Below are 13,594 nucleotides of genomic sequence, written 5' to 3'. Positions count from 1 at the left end.
CCCTAAAAACAAGAAGTTATCACATGAATGAGCTTGTCTCATAATGCTCAAGAACCAATGTCAAAATTTTAACTAAACAAATGACTTGAATTTCAGGTTGTCAAAGCCTATCATATGCCTTCAGAAGACCTGGAATATTGTGCACGTATCACATGGACTACTTTTATGATACTTCTGGGTCCTTTTTTAAACTGTAAAGTGTGTCCCAATCAACGCCATTGTATTGAACAGATGGACTATGATATACATTAAATATCCCCTTTTGTGTTCTGCATGAGAAAGGAAGTGTGAATGAATGTGAATACATTTTGAAATTATTTTCATTTTAGGGTGAACTCTTCCTCTAAATCAAATTAAATATAAAATCTATGTAATTGTATAACATTTTACTCTAATCCCTGTCAGTTTAGCACAGTGCTGACTTAGGGTAACGTTCATGTTATTTCATTTTAGTTACATTCTGTTCATCTATGCGTTTAGAGTTGTTTATGGTACACATAATGTGGGTATTATGTCATGCACTATTAGTTGAGCTACAGGAACCCCAAATCAGTTCCAGATCACTTCAAAAACAAGAACATATTTATAACCAGACAAACTCTTTTTATTGTGTCAAATGAGACTGTCTGAAGGGTTGAATCTGTTGAAGATGTTATCTGTGTGCTTGTTCTTACTCTTATATTGGAGAACTGATTGCCTTCATGGGCCTTAGAGCCAAACCATGATTTATTATCAGCTCACTTGTTTTTGCATGACTCGTATGATGACATTTTCCGAATGTGCCCAGTCACTGCCAAAAACGGTAAAACTACACACTGACACTCACACATACTTTCCTATGCAAAACACCATCAAATATCTGTATATTTCACACTGGGCGCATTTAAAGCACCAATTTTGCATACACAAGCCTATGTACAAATAGTGCTTATCACATGCAGATACGGGATAGTACATGGTGTAACCTCGCTGTAATGTCCTGTAATCAACCAGGTCCAAATGATCTCCTGGTGGGCAAATACAATTAGCATTGTCTCCTGTCTGTGTACCCAGCATTTTAGCCCTACATCTATCAGCGTAATGGTGGCGGGCAGAAGCTCTGATGTTGTCTAATAAGGGCATTTTACTCCCTTTAAGAGTGGGGGCCAAGTAATGTACGACCTTAGAGGCATAGTCCAGCACAGCTCTATAAACCACAGCGATATGTCAAAATGAGAGAAAGTCCAACTGAAAAGAGGTTTTAATCATTTCATTTATCTTTTCATTCTTTTTTTCTCTCTCTCGCTCTTCCTCCCCCTGTCCTCTAGTTTATCTCAGTTGGAGGAAGATACAGAGAGAGAGGGAGATCGATGTGTAGAACATTACAGTAAAATGTATTGATCAGACAAAGAGAGAGCCATGCATGCGGCCCAGAGATGGCCTAGTGATGCAATGCTTAAAGGAATTTATCCACTGCCTCTTGCATTAACCTTTTATTGACTGCTTTGCCTGTCCATAATTAACACTCACTTTAGCTAAAGTGGTTAGTTTCAGCTGGGGTGTGGGTCAGCTGTGTGTGTGTTGCACGCTGTGTGCGTGGACTGGTGTCGAAGTTCAAGTGCGTTGAATGTGTCGTATGTGTGGGAGAGAGTGTGTGAGCCGGCCCCCCAGAAGAACAGAGGTGATAGATCTCCCTCCCTCCACATTAGCTTGCTATTCCAGCAGGCCTGGCTGTAGGGTTATAGGGTTTCAGAGCAAATTGAAATGACTGATTGTAACGTCGATCTCTCTTGAGCGCGGGTCAGATGGGAGAGGTAGACTGCATCTGAGAGAGGTTAATCTGTATGGATGGTTGGCATACACTTTCAAATATACTTCCAACAGTCCACAGACACACACATACACACTCTTTACTCTTTACCATTGAATGTGGAAGTAAATGTGACATAGAATCACATGACTTTGGTGGATGTGTATCTCATCAACATAAATGACTGAATGACTCTTTGAATCAATGAATAATTGAGTAAATCCATGAATTGTAGGTGATTCCAGATCACGTTGAAGATGTCTGAATTTTAAGAGGTTGCTTAACATGAGATTGAATTTATTTACATTTGCATTTATGTATTTTCCAGATACTTTTATTTAAAATGACTTACAGTGCATTCAAGCCATACATTTTGCCAGTATGTGTTTCTTGGGATTCAACCCAACGACCTTGACGTTGAGTTACAGGAGCACAGGAACAGATTGATTTTATGTTTATTCTGACCATACAGTAAAACAAAATAAAAAAAAAAATAAAAAAAAATTCTGCTTGTTCTATTTACTAAATGAATTAAAGCAACACAAATTTAGAACATTTTGTCACAACTATTTTATTGCTTTCTATCCATTTGAATTTGTAAAATGGAAGTTTACATAATCCATTTGAGTTCAAACTACTCTACGTGAATATTTTTTTGTGGTGTTAATGTATCATTGATGAAACTGGGCAGGGGATTTCCATTTCCCAGCATGCTTTGCATGGGACACGATAGAGAGAATAAAAGTTAAAATTAAGTGTTATTTTATGTGTTTTCGCACAAGATGAATATAAAGGGGGATATTTGTAAGTGTTTCATGTTTTGTTATGTTGAGATTTAGAAGAGTTTGTTATGTTGGAGTTTTGGGAGTTACTATTATGGTGAAGAGTGGAGCTTGAGCTAATGATGAATACAGGCACATGAAATTGATTGCTCTCTTTGTTGAGTAAATGCTGCGCTAGCCATAGCATAGTTACTAAACTATACTCTGTATTGCTTCCAACCAGCATGTATTGCTTCCAACCAGCATATAATAATAATTATAATAGCTGAACTCAATAATAATACTGTAATGTGTGTGGATGTGAGTTAATCTGTATGGCTGGTATTCTCTGTGTACTCGTGATCTCTTTCACCACAGTCTACTGTATTTAGTTCTGTTCTCTCTTTTCTAATAATACAGTAAATGATGAAAGAGTTTAAACACACACACACAGAATAGGCCCTCATATTATTTATGAACTGATGTGCTACATTAGGGTACTTAGCGCATGTTAACGGATGTTATTGTCAAGCCCTGATGCAATATGAGGATGATATATTGAAGTGTGATATGCTAATTCCACCCTCTGCACGTAATGCAGCCTCTCATGTGGCCAGTGCAGTTGGGAAGACAGCACTTAACAGGAGAGCCACTCCACCATTAAGTGGCCCTTACAAAATATATAACCACAAATAGTGTCAGAGAGGAGCTGTCCTCTGACTGCCGGACAGCACAGACTCATCTATAACAGTGGCCTCCTCTGGGCACACCTGCAGCCTTTGAGTGGAGAGGGAGATGATTGTTTACTATGGGCCTGTGATTATGAGTGACAAATGTGTTTTGGTAGAACTTTATGAATGTTTGATTATAGCGCTTTTTTCCATGTTAAAGGAAGATTACAGTTTCAATACAAGTTAAGCTGTATCGATACTGACATCGATTAGCATACTGTTAATTACCAAGGCAATAATTTAGACTCACTTTTTGTAAAAGCAAACAAATATACACTGTGACCACTCACAGGTGAAGCGAATAACGTTGATCATCTCCTAACAAGGCCACATGTCAAGGTCTGGGAAGATTAGATGGGAAGCGAACAATCACTTCTCGTAGTCAACGTGTTGAATGCCGGAGAAATGGCAAGAGTAAACACCTGAGTGACTTTGACAAGGGCCAGATTGTTATGGCCAGACAGCTGGGTCAGAGTATCTCTGAAACGGCAAGGCTTGTGGGGTGCTTCCAGTCAGCAGTGGTGAGTACCTACCGACAGTGGACCGAGGAGAGACAAACCACAAACCGGCGACAAGGTGTTGCGTGCCCAAGGCTTATCAATGCGCTAGGGCAACAAAGTCTATCCCATCTGGTCCGAACCGACAGAAGGTCTACTGTGGCACAAGTCACAGAAAATTTTAATGATGGTTACGGGAGGAATGTGTCACAAAACACAGTGCATCGCACCCTGCTGCTTATGGACACACCATTGAAAGCACCTACAATGGGCACACAAGCGTCGGAAGAAGGTTGCCTTGTCCGATGAGTCATGTTTTCTTTTACATTACGTGGACGGCCATGGACATGCACGATGTTTACCTGAGGAAGTGATGGCACCAGAATGCACTGTGGGAAGACGACAAGCCAGTGGAGGGAGTCTGATGCTCTGAGCAATGTTCTGCTAGGAAACCCAGGGTCCGGCCATTCATGTGGATGTCAGTTTGACATGTGCCACCTACCTAAACATTGTTGCAGACCAAGTACACCCCATCTTGGCAATGGTATTCCCTGATGGCAGTGACCTCTTTCAGCAGGATAATGGGCCCTGCTACACTGCACACATTGTTCGGGAATGGTTTGAGGAATATGATGTTGCCCTGGTGTTGTTCAAATTCCCCAGATCTCAATCCGATTGAGCATCTGTGGGATGTGCTGGACAAACAAGTCCGATCCACATAGGCTCCACCTCGCAACTTACAGGACTTGAATCTGGATCTGCTGCTAATGTCTTTGTGCCAGATACCACAGGACACCTTCTGGGGTCTTGTAGAGTCCATGCCTTGGCGGGTCGGCGCTGCTTTGGTGGCATGTGGAGGACCAACAGCATTTTAGCATAACTAGAATCAGAATCAGCTTTATTGCCAAGTATGCTTACACATACAAGGAATTTGTCTTGGTGACAGAAGCTTCCAGTGCAACCGTGCTCGCTCAACGTTAGCGAGTGGAAGTGCTGTCGATGTTGTTCTGGGCTGCAGCCGACCCATTGCATGATGGATTTCTTTAGGTCCTCATACACCAGGAGGTTAGCCACAGGGAGATGTTGGGCCATGAGCTGGGCTTCCCTGGACAACATCAGTAGGAGGTGGGCCACCCACTGAACCTTCGGCAATTTCCACACCTCCGCCATCCGCTCAAACAGTTTAAGGAATGCATGGAGGTTGCGGGGTCCAGGGTCACGGCTGGACATCCCCCTGGTGTATCAAGCTCTGGAAAGCCTGCTGGTCCTCCGCTTGAGCTTGGAGAATTGCCTGGAAATGCTGATCTTGTTCTCAACGTAACTCAAGCAGGGCCTCAGTGCATGCTGGCGAGTGATTGGATTACTTTAGCCATCGGCGATGACTCCATAACGGTGTGCTAGCTTCCTCAGATTTCAGGGTTTTGGCACCATTGTAGCAGGTCTGGACGTTTATCAGAATGAGGAAGCAGGGTTCAGGTAACGTTTAAACTCTTTATTCAACAAAATAAGCACTCAAAGGAATCGTATTCACACTCTAACGCGGGCGCTGCTGTGTAGCTCTTTCTCTCCCTCCTCTGGGGTCAGCTCCTCTTTTATCGCTCTTCCATGATCACTACAACAAGAGACAGCTGTTAGTTATAATAATCACCCAGGGGTGAAGCCTTACCGCTTTCCCTCTCCCCAGATGAACTCTCCACCATGCCCCCACCCCCACAGATACATTTTTGGGACGTGATGTAACTCTGTGTAAAGTACTGGTTACATGGAGCAAACTCGACTCACAGGAATTACATCAGGAATTATGGGAACAATGCATAATCAGAATGTAATATACCTAGAAAAGTGGTCCTGCCCCAAAAGGATAATTTAGACTTGAGGTTTTCAAACTTTTGATGCCAAGGACCCCCAGATGTAATGGTCCAATTGTGAGGGACCCCCTTCCTCAAATATCAAGGCAGCTGTATATATATATATATATATATATATATATATATATATATATATATATATATATATATATATATAATTTATTTATTTATTTGTTTGCCTGCCAAATAAAAGAGTGCCTTTTTATATTGACATTTTACTTAATTCAAAGCAATTTATTAAAATATTTTGAACATATTACTTTTTAATTTGACAATGTACCTTTTAAAGTATCCATAAAGTCCATGAGGAGGAGATGCACTGCAGTACTTAATGCAGCTGGTGGCCACATCAGATACTGACTGTTACTTTTGATTTTGACCCCCCCATTTGTTCAGGGACACTTTCCATTTCTGGAATAATGCAAATTCCATTTCAAAGTATATATACTTTGTCTGGAAGTACTTGCAAGAAATTGGTTAGTCAACATTTATTTTAATTATTCAAGTATGTGTTTGTTAAAATGTTATGTTTTTTTGTTGATAGATTTAATTAGACATTTTTACAGGTATATAAAATAAGTGGACATGTTGTAATTTAATGTTTGGTAGAATCTTCTGGCATTTTCCATTGGACTTTTTTGAGTATCTTCAGATGCTGCTGAAAGAGCTTAACTTGAATTTAATGCAGAACATTCCTTTAAAGGTGTATTGGGTAATTTCTAAACCAACAGGAAATACAACTGTAAGGATTGTTTCCAATTAGGTTTCACAAAAACTTTTACCACCCCTTCCACCCCGCCTCCCACATGTGATTGTTCAGTCGGAGCAATGTTTTGAAAGTGGAACAGAGTGTTTACACTCTTTGGGGGCCTACGCATGGCTTACTTAAAGTTATAATCAAAAGAATAGTTCACCCAAAAATGAAAATCTGTCATTTTTTACTCACTCTTATTTTCCAAACCTGTATGATTGTTTTTATTATTATTATTCTGAAAAACAGAAAAGGAGATAGTTTAATGAATATTGCGGTCTGTCCATTTTAAGTATGATGGTAGTTGATAAAGACTCATCTAAAAGCTTAAAAAAGACCCAAAAGTATCATGAAAGTAGTCCATGTGATTTTTGCGTCACAAGTCTTATGTATGTGTACGGTTATGGTTTTGGCTTTCATGTATACGAGAGAACTTGCATTGTTTTTAGCACTAAAGAGTGCAAATTCTCGCATCAACACCTTTAATGCTGAGCAGAAGTGCTAAAGGTTATACCCTAACAGTGCTCTATATGCCCAGTTGAAAGGTCATTCTCATCTTTTACAGCATTTTTTATTTATGCATTCACAGCAAGTTGTGCCTCTTTCTCTCTCCATTTCTTACTTTCTTTCTTACGACCAGAGATGCAACACATTCTCGCTTACATGCCCAGTTTGTCATGTTTATTAGCTATAGTCATATTCAGGTCAAAACCACACATAACTATGCGTATATTAATCAGCCGTTGGAACGAAATGCAATAACATCAAAGTGTCTCTGTGAAATCAAAGAGCCACAGGCTTCACCTGCCCAGGTGTAAATGATTGAGGCATTAATCAGTGTTGGCCAGGTGTGTTTAGATGGTGATTTACACTGCTTACACTTGTAGGATTGCAGAAGTGCATTCCTGAGGCTTCGTTCAAAGGAACAACAAGGGGAGGATTCCATACCACACACATACATGCATACACTACACACACATTTAAAGGAATATTCCGGATTCAATTCAAGTTAAGCTCAATCGACAGCATTTGTGAAAAGGAAAAAATCAAGTTTATAGTGATGCACTGTAAAGTCAGAAATGTGAAGCTTATAATTTTATAAAAGTATTTACCTGTATATGAATTCTTCTGTTAAAATGCATGTATTATTTCAGCTGTAAAGTAGTTTATGGCATTACATTGCCATGGAAATGGAGTTGTAAAATTGGCTATAACTTTACACAGAAAAGCTTAGTAAGCAATTTTATCACACTAAAATCATGTTAATATGCATAATGTTTATGTCTTGTGACTATACTTTTGAAATGTTTACGGATTGGCCCCATTCACCTCCATTATAAGTACCTCACTGGAACTCCGACTTTTGTTTGTTTTTTGTTTTTTTTTTTATAAAGGGGAAGAGACAAAATAATTTTTTTTTGCCAAATATGCTTTTAACTGAGCTCAACTTGTATTGAACCTGGAATATCCTTTTAAACACACACAGGCTGTATAGTCCTCTTCTTTATAACGTGTCATTAGAACAGGTTATTGTGTGTTGTAAAGAAATCAGGAAATGAGTGTTTAGAGTGCCCCTAGACAAACACACACTTTGTGTCTTTAGAGCAAAATTAACCGTTCACACGCTCACTGTAAACATACTCACACACATTTTGCCTGGGGATGCTAAGCCAATACAAATGGCTACTGAAAAATTTCATAATTCAGAAATGACATTTTCTTTCATTTACTCACACTCATGTTGTTCCAGACACCTATGACTTTCTTCTGTGGAACAGAAAAGGAACATTTTAAAGCATTTAGATGCTGCTCTTTTTTTATACCATACAATGAAAGTGAAAGGTGGCTGAGGCCATCAGACACTAACATTCTGCCTAACATCTCCTTTTGTATTCCATGAAAAATAATCTAACCCGTTTGGAACAACATGAGGTTAAGTAAATGACAGAATTTCCATTTTAGGTGAACTATCCCTTAAAAGGTGTATTGGGACCAGTTTTTAAATTTTAAGTGCATTTCTGTCTGGGAAGCCCTCTTTTATTTATGTTGTGTCTATTAAATTTTAACCTATTATATAATGAACAAATCAAATGTGGTTACCTCTGTGTTCCCATAGATGCCGGTCCAGCTTGGCACAGACTTTGCCCTCCGAAGAAGCACCTGTTGACCGACCCTTTTGGAGTAACGAAGATCCTGACATGCCCCTACCCTTCGACCTCTCTGACATCATCAACCGTGTTGAGTCACTTCTTTGGAGGTGTGTAGAATTTATGTGTTTACCCAAAATTATTTGTTATTACAATTATAACAGGGTTCCCATATTCATGGAAAACCTGGAAATATCAGGCAATTTCAAAATGGTGTTGTCCAGGCCTGGAAAAGTAATGGAAATTACCAAAATCATGTCATGGCAAAGTTATATGCACTACCGGTCAAAAGTTTTGAAACACTTGACTGAAATGTTTCTCATGATCTTAAAAATCTTTTGATCTGAAGGCGTATGCTTAAATGTTTGAAATTAGTTTTTTAAATTACATTTTAGTTTTATAATGAAATAAATTAAACGTTTTTGAAATTGATGACTTGGACCAAATAATAAAGAAAAGCGGCCAATAAGTGCCCAACATAGATGAGAACTCCTTCAATACTGTTTAAAAATCATCCCAGGGTGATATATCAAGAAGTTGGTTGAGAAAATGTCAAGAGTACAGGTCTGTAAATTCTAGGCAAAGGGTGACTACTTTGAAGATGCTAAAATATAACAGTTTTGATTTATTTTGGATTTTGTTTAGTCACAACATAATTCCCATAGTTCCATTTATGTTATTCCATAGTTTTAATGACTTTACTATTATTCTAAAATGTGAAAAAAAAAAAAAAAAAATTATAATAAAGAATGAGTGTTTCAAATCTTTTGACCGGTAGTGTACATTTCTACACTGAAAGCCAAAGTGATGTCCGGTCTGAAGGATTAATTAGCGGATCGGTCTGAAAAAACAAAAATATATTTTTCATAATTGTTTTTCTAGAAATTACATTGGAAAAAATGGTGGGAATCCTGAAATAATGTTTGCAAATCTGAACTACCTGATGTCTTTTCATTTGAGATGTTTTTGAATGGTGTAAATGACACACTGTTAACCCTTATGTTGTCATTACTGGAAAAATCAAGTTGTCTTAATTAAACATTACTTGAAATGTCAAGTTTTGGGCTCAAAACTCACATATCTATGGTTCTTGAACTTATTTTTCTTAAAAATCCATAGACTTAAGATTTTAAGTGTTAGTAACTCAAACTATTGAGTACAAAATTGAGGCAATGGGGAATACCCATAATGCCTTGCGCTTGAATTATTTAATTATGTTTCCTTAGTCAAAGGGAACATGTCGGGGCATTTAAATAGTTGTTATTAAGACTTCATAGAAGTTTTAGCTTTTCCGTTGTATTGTTTATGTTGTTTTGTTGCATACTGTTGTTTCGTGTGATGTCACCATTAGGGTGATATATGTCCTCTTTGGTCAAGTTGGACCCTGTTAACACTATCTCACTATCTATAATTGACCTAGTAAAAGTTTTAATCTTCATGATTTAAGCTGTTATTGAAAGACCTAAAATTGTGTCCATTCAATTTCAGTTATTAAGTAGTAACAACATCATTTAAATAGCAAATCTGAGTTAAGTCTACTTGCATCTAGTGACCACAAGTTTTAGAGATGTCGTTACTCAATTCAATTGAGGGAAAGAGTTTACTCAATTAATTGAGTAGTCAACTTATTAGAGTTTTCAGTGCAAGAGAACATAGTAGAGAGAAACAGTAAAACATAAATGAACACAATGAGACTTACTTTTACTTTTTTCTTCCCTTCTAGGATGTAAAGATGGTGTTAGTAAAAGAGAGAGAGAGAGAGACACAGAATGTTATGTGGTGTGTGATCGATAAGAGATAAAGGCCATGGTGGAGAGATTACAGGTGACAAAATAAACAGTACAACACACCTGGACAGTTTCTCCTTACCTGGCCTATTCCACCTGACTGAAGACCAACATTCACCTTCACACACAAAATTGAGGTCTAATGGACGGATGGATACTTGGATAAAGGGAATAATACTGGATGGGACATTTTTTTTTTTCTTTTTTTCTTCTGTTTTCATCAGTATTGTTTGCTATCACTTTAACAAAGTCTGTAGTGTTACAATGACCTTGCATAGATGCATATCAGTTGCAGCATACAATAACTATCCATCAGTATATGTATATATCCATAAATGTATGTATGTTTTACTTCAGTTCTCCATATATCCTTTGAAGCTTTTTTTGGACAGGCATCATATAGATGTATACAGTATACACAGTTCACTTCTCCTTTGTGTGTGTGTGTGTGTGTGTGTGTGTGTGTGTGTGTTTTTCTGCGTGCCATCTTTTGAGGAGAAAAATAGGATATAATCCCAGTTAAAAAGGATATGATATTATGGGGTGAGATTTATGACATCATTTACAGGTGTCATATGTGTGCAGTTGCCTTTTTCCTGGCATTGTCTGAGGATTTAGTGTGTATGAATATGCCCAAGTGTGTTTAAGCTTTTTCTTGCATGCGTCTGTTGAAGAATGTAAGGTAAGGTAAAAGTTGTTAGACTGACTTTGTCAGTGACGTTTGTCTATACAGGTGCACGTAGGTAAGCGGCACACACACAGGTACATAATTGTTTAGACAGTTTTATTTCCATGTGCGGTTGAATATGAGGGTGTTTGTGTGTGTGTGTGTGTGTGTGTGTGTGTGTGTGTGTGTGTGTGCACATAAGATGTTTCTCTCCAAAGCTGAGTAGTTTTGATATGCAGCTCTTGCTGAACTCTTCAAGAGAACTTACACCCCTTGCGTTGCATAATTCTCGCAGCTCATTGGCTCCTAACCGTTCAGTAGCGCCTGCCTACGTATATCTGAATGCTGCCGGTTTCAGGAGGAGTGCACTTGAACATCTGTAAATGAATGATGGATGAAGAAAATCACTCTTAACGTCCTCTAAAGGAATGAAGGATGAATGAAAAGGGATGACTGTTGATGCCAAGCAGCTTTCTTTTCTTTTTAGTTTTTTTTTTTATGTTATTAGTGTTTATGTAGAAGATCCATATGATACTATTAGATGAAGATGCTTAAACGTATTTTATACTTTAGAAGTTTTAGAGTTGTCATTGTTTGCCAAATATTGTGTTTTTGCTGAGTAAATGCTGTGAGGTTGGTTTATAATCTTTCTTTCATTGTGTTTTTCCATATTCTTTCTCCGGAAGGCCACAAGCCCTACTGCTTTTCTAAAAGCATTGTGTGTGCAAAGCATTAGTTATAATAGAAATAAAAAACAATGCTGTTTTATCAGTCAGTACATGGTTGAATTATTATTATTTTTTTTTATTTTTTTTTTGCAGGAAATTGATTTTGTATATGGGTGACATTTTATATAACTTTTAGTAAAAGCGAACATTATTACATATAATGCTTAACAGTTAATTTACATTCATATAGTTAGAAAATAGTAAGAAGTTTTATATATGTATATTTAAATGTAAATTACCTACGAATATGTTAAGCATTCCATGATGTTTTTGTAAATGACCTACAAAGGAAATGTATTATACAGGTAAATCATGAAACCAGTCAAGAACATATCTGGGTATGAAAATAATAAGAAGAAGAAAAAGAAGACAAAGAAGAAATTATATTTTGATAAAGAAAATGAAACCTATTTTAGGACCATTAAGTTCTGAGACCTGCTCCATCATTTTGATTCACTTTGTCCCAGAAACATTTTGAGTTTTATGCTCTGAAGTAAAAAGGAAAGCTTTTGATTATATCAGTCAACAATTAAAGATTATATCTCAACAATGGTTTGGAGTGTAATTATACACAATATTGTTAGACTTTCCTTCTTCTTATTCACCTTATGTGCCAGAGAAACTAGCGCTTGTCTTTGATCTTCTGGTCTAGCGTATTCTAAATAGATATTTATGGTGTTGATGTCTAAGTGTAATTAGCTAGCGAAGTAGATTTACAGGTTATAGAGTTGCCAAAAGTTATCATGAGTATTTTAAAGTATTCAGGGGATGTCATAGCAATGGAAAGCAGAGCAGGGAGAATTTAAAACAAGAGTACTTCATTCATAAATGCATAAGATCATACCTTCATGCTTTGGACGTTCTGATGTGCCTTTGTGCTCATGAAACTCCAAGAGACAACACAGTCATTAAAAATATCTCTGTACGACACCTGTGGTCATCTTCTCATGTCATTCACCCATCATGTTATAGTTTAGTTGAGCAGATTTTTTGAGTGTTAGTCCAGGACGGGGTGATACTATATTTTTATACACACACACACACACATGTTGGTTTTGTTATACATGTGGGGACCCTCCATAGACATAATGATTTTTATACTGTACAAACTATAGATTATATCCCCTAACCCTAACCCTACCCCTAAACCTAACCCTCACAGAAACCTTTTTGCATTTTTACATTTTCAAAAAAAAAAACATCATTTAATATGCCATTTCCCTTGTGAGGACCACCCAAAAGGTCCTCACAACCAGAAATGTCCTCACAGAACAGGTTGACTCTCAATACTTGGTCCTCACAAGTATAGCAAAACCTGTACACACACACATATAAAAGAGTATGTTTTATTTTATATTGCATTTACAACTATTTTAATCACATTTAAGCCTCTTAAAAATGTGGGGTGAAAAATTAATTATAAAAAGTACAAATAATTTCCTTTAATGTCATGAACTTGCAAATAAAATAATATGAGCTGTCCTGTTTGAAATTTCATGTCAACTACACATTTTAACACAAATTATTAACAAGTTGAAACCTAAAAATTAAGCAGAATTGCACAAATAACAATTAAACATTTTTATCATTAAAAAGTGCAGTGTGTCATCGCTGTCTGAATGTGATCTGCCAGGTCCAATTTACCTCCGCGGGTGTCAGAAAAAACAACATTTACAGTGACAGAAAACACACCTGACAAGCATTTTTACGTAGTTAAGGGGTGGTGTAGACTCACACCATCAACGTTTGTGGAAAAATACTTTCTGTGCTCCCACACATGATCCATTTTGATTGATTCTTCTCAGTACTTTCTAATACAAACATTTGAAAGAGTGGAGCGTGGAAAAGTGGCGGGGCTGAATAAGGTG

The 13,594-nt window shown here is 37.4% G+C and overlaps 1 protein-coding gene across 2 annotated transcripts in view; it reads left to right on the top strand.

Moving 5' to 3' along the window:
* Nucleotides 1-12,752, top strand: part of LOC127415990 (alpha-ketoglutarate-dependent dioxygenase FTO-like) — a 252,691-nt gene extending 239,939 nt beyond the window's left edge. The window contains exons 9-10 of one of the 2 annotated variants that reach the window (XM_051655075.1): nt 8,514-8,654; nt 10,268-12,752. In XM_051655075.1, coding sequence (XP_051511035.1) covers nt 8,514-8,654; nt 10,268-10,274 — 148 coding nt within the window. In that variant the 3' untranslated portion in view covers nt 10,275-12,752. The remainder of the gene's footprint in view (nt 1-8,513; nt 8,655-10,267) is intronic. The other variant, XM_051655073.1, reaches the window with a different exon arrangement.
* The last annotated feature ends 842 nt before the right edge of the window (nt 12,753-13,594 follow it).

Source organism: Myxocyprinus asiaticus, chromosome 2 (genome assembly GCF_019703515.2).
Source record: "Myxocyprinus asiaticus isolate MX2 ecotype Aquarium Trade chromosome 2, UBuf_Myxa_2, whole genome shotgun sequence".
NCBI lineage: Eukaryota > Metazoa > Chordata > Actinopteri > Cypriniformes > Catostomidae > Myxocyprinus > Myxocyprinus asiaticus.
This window is presented reverse-complemented; position numbering and strand designations above follow the sequence as displayed.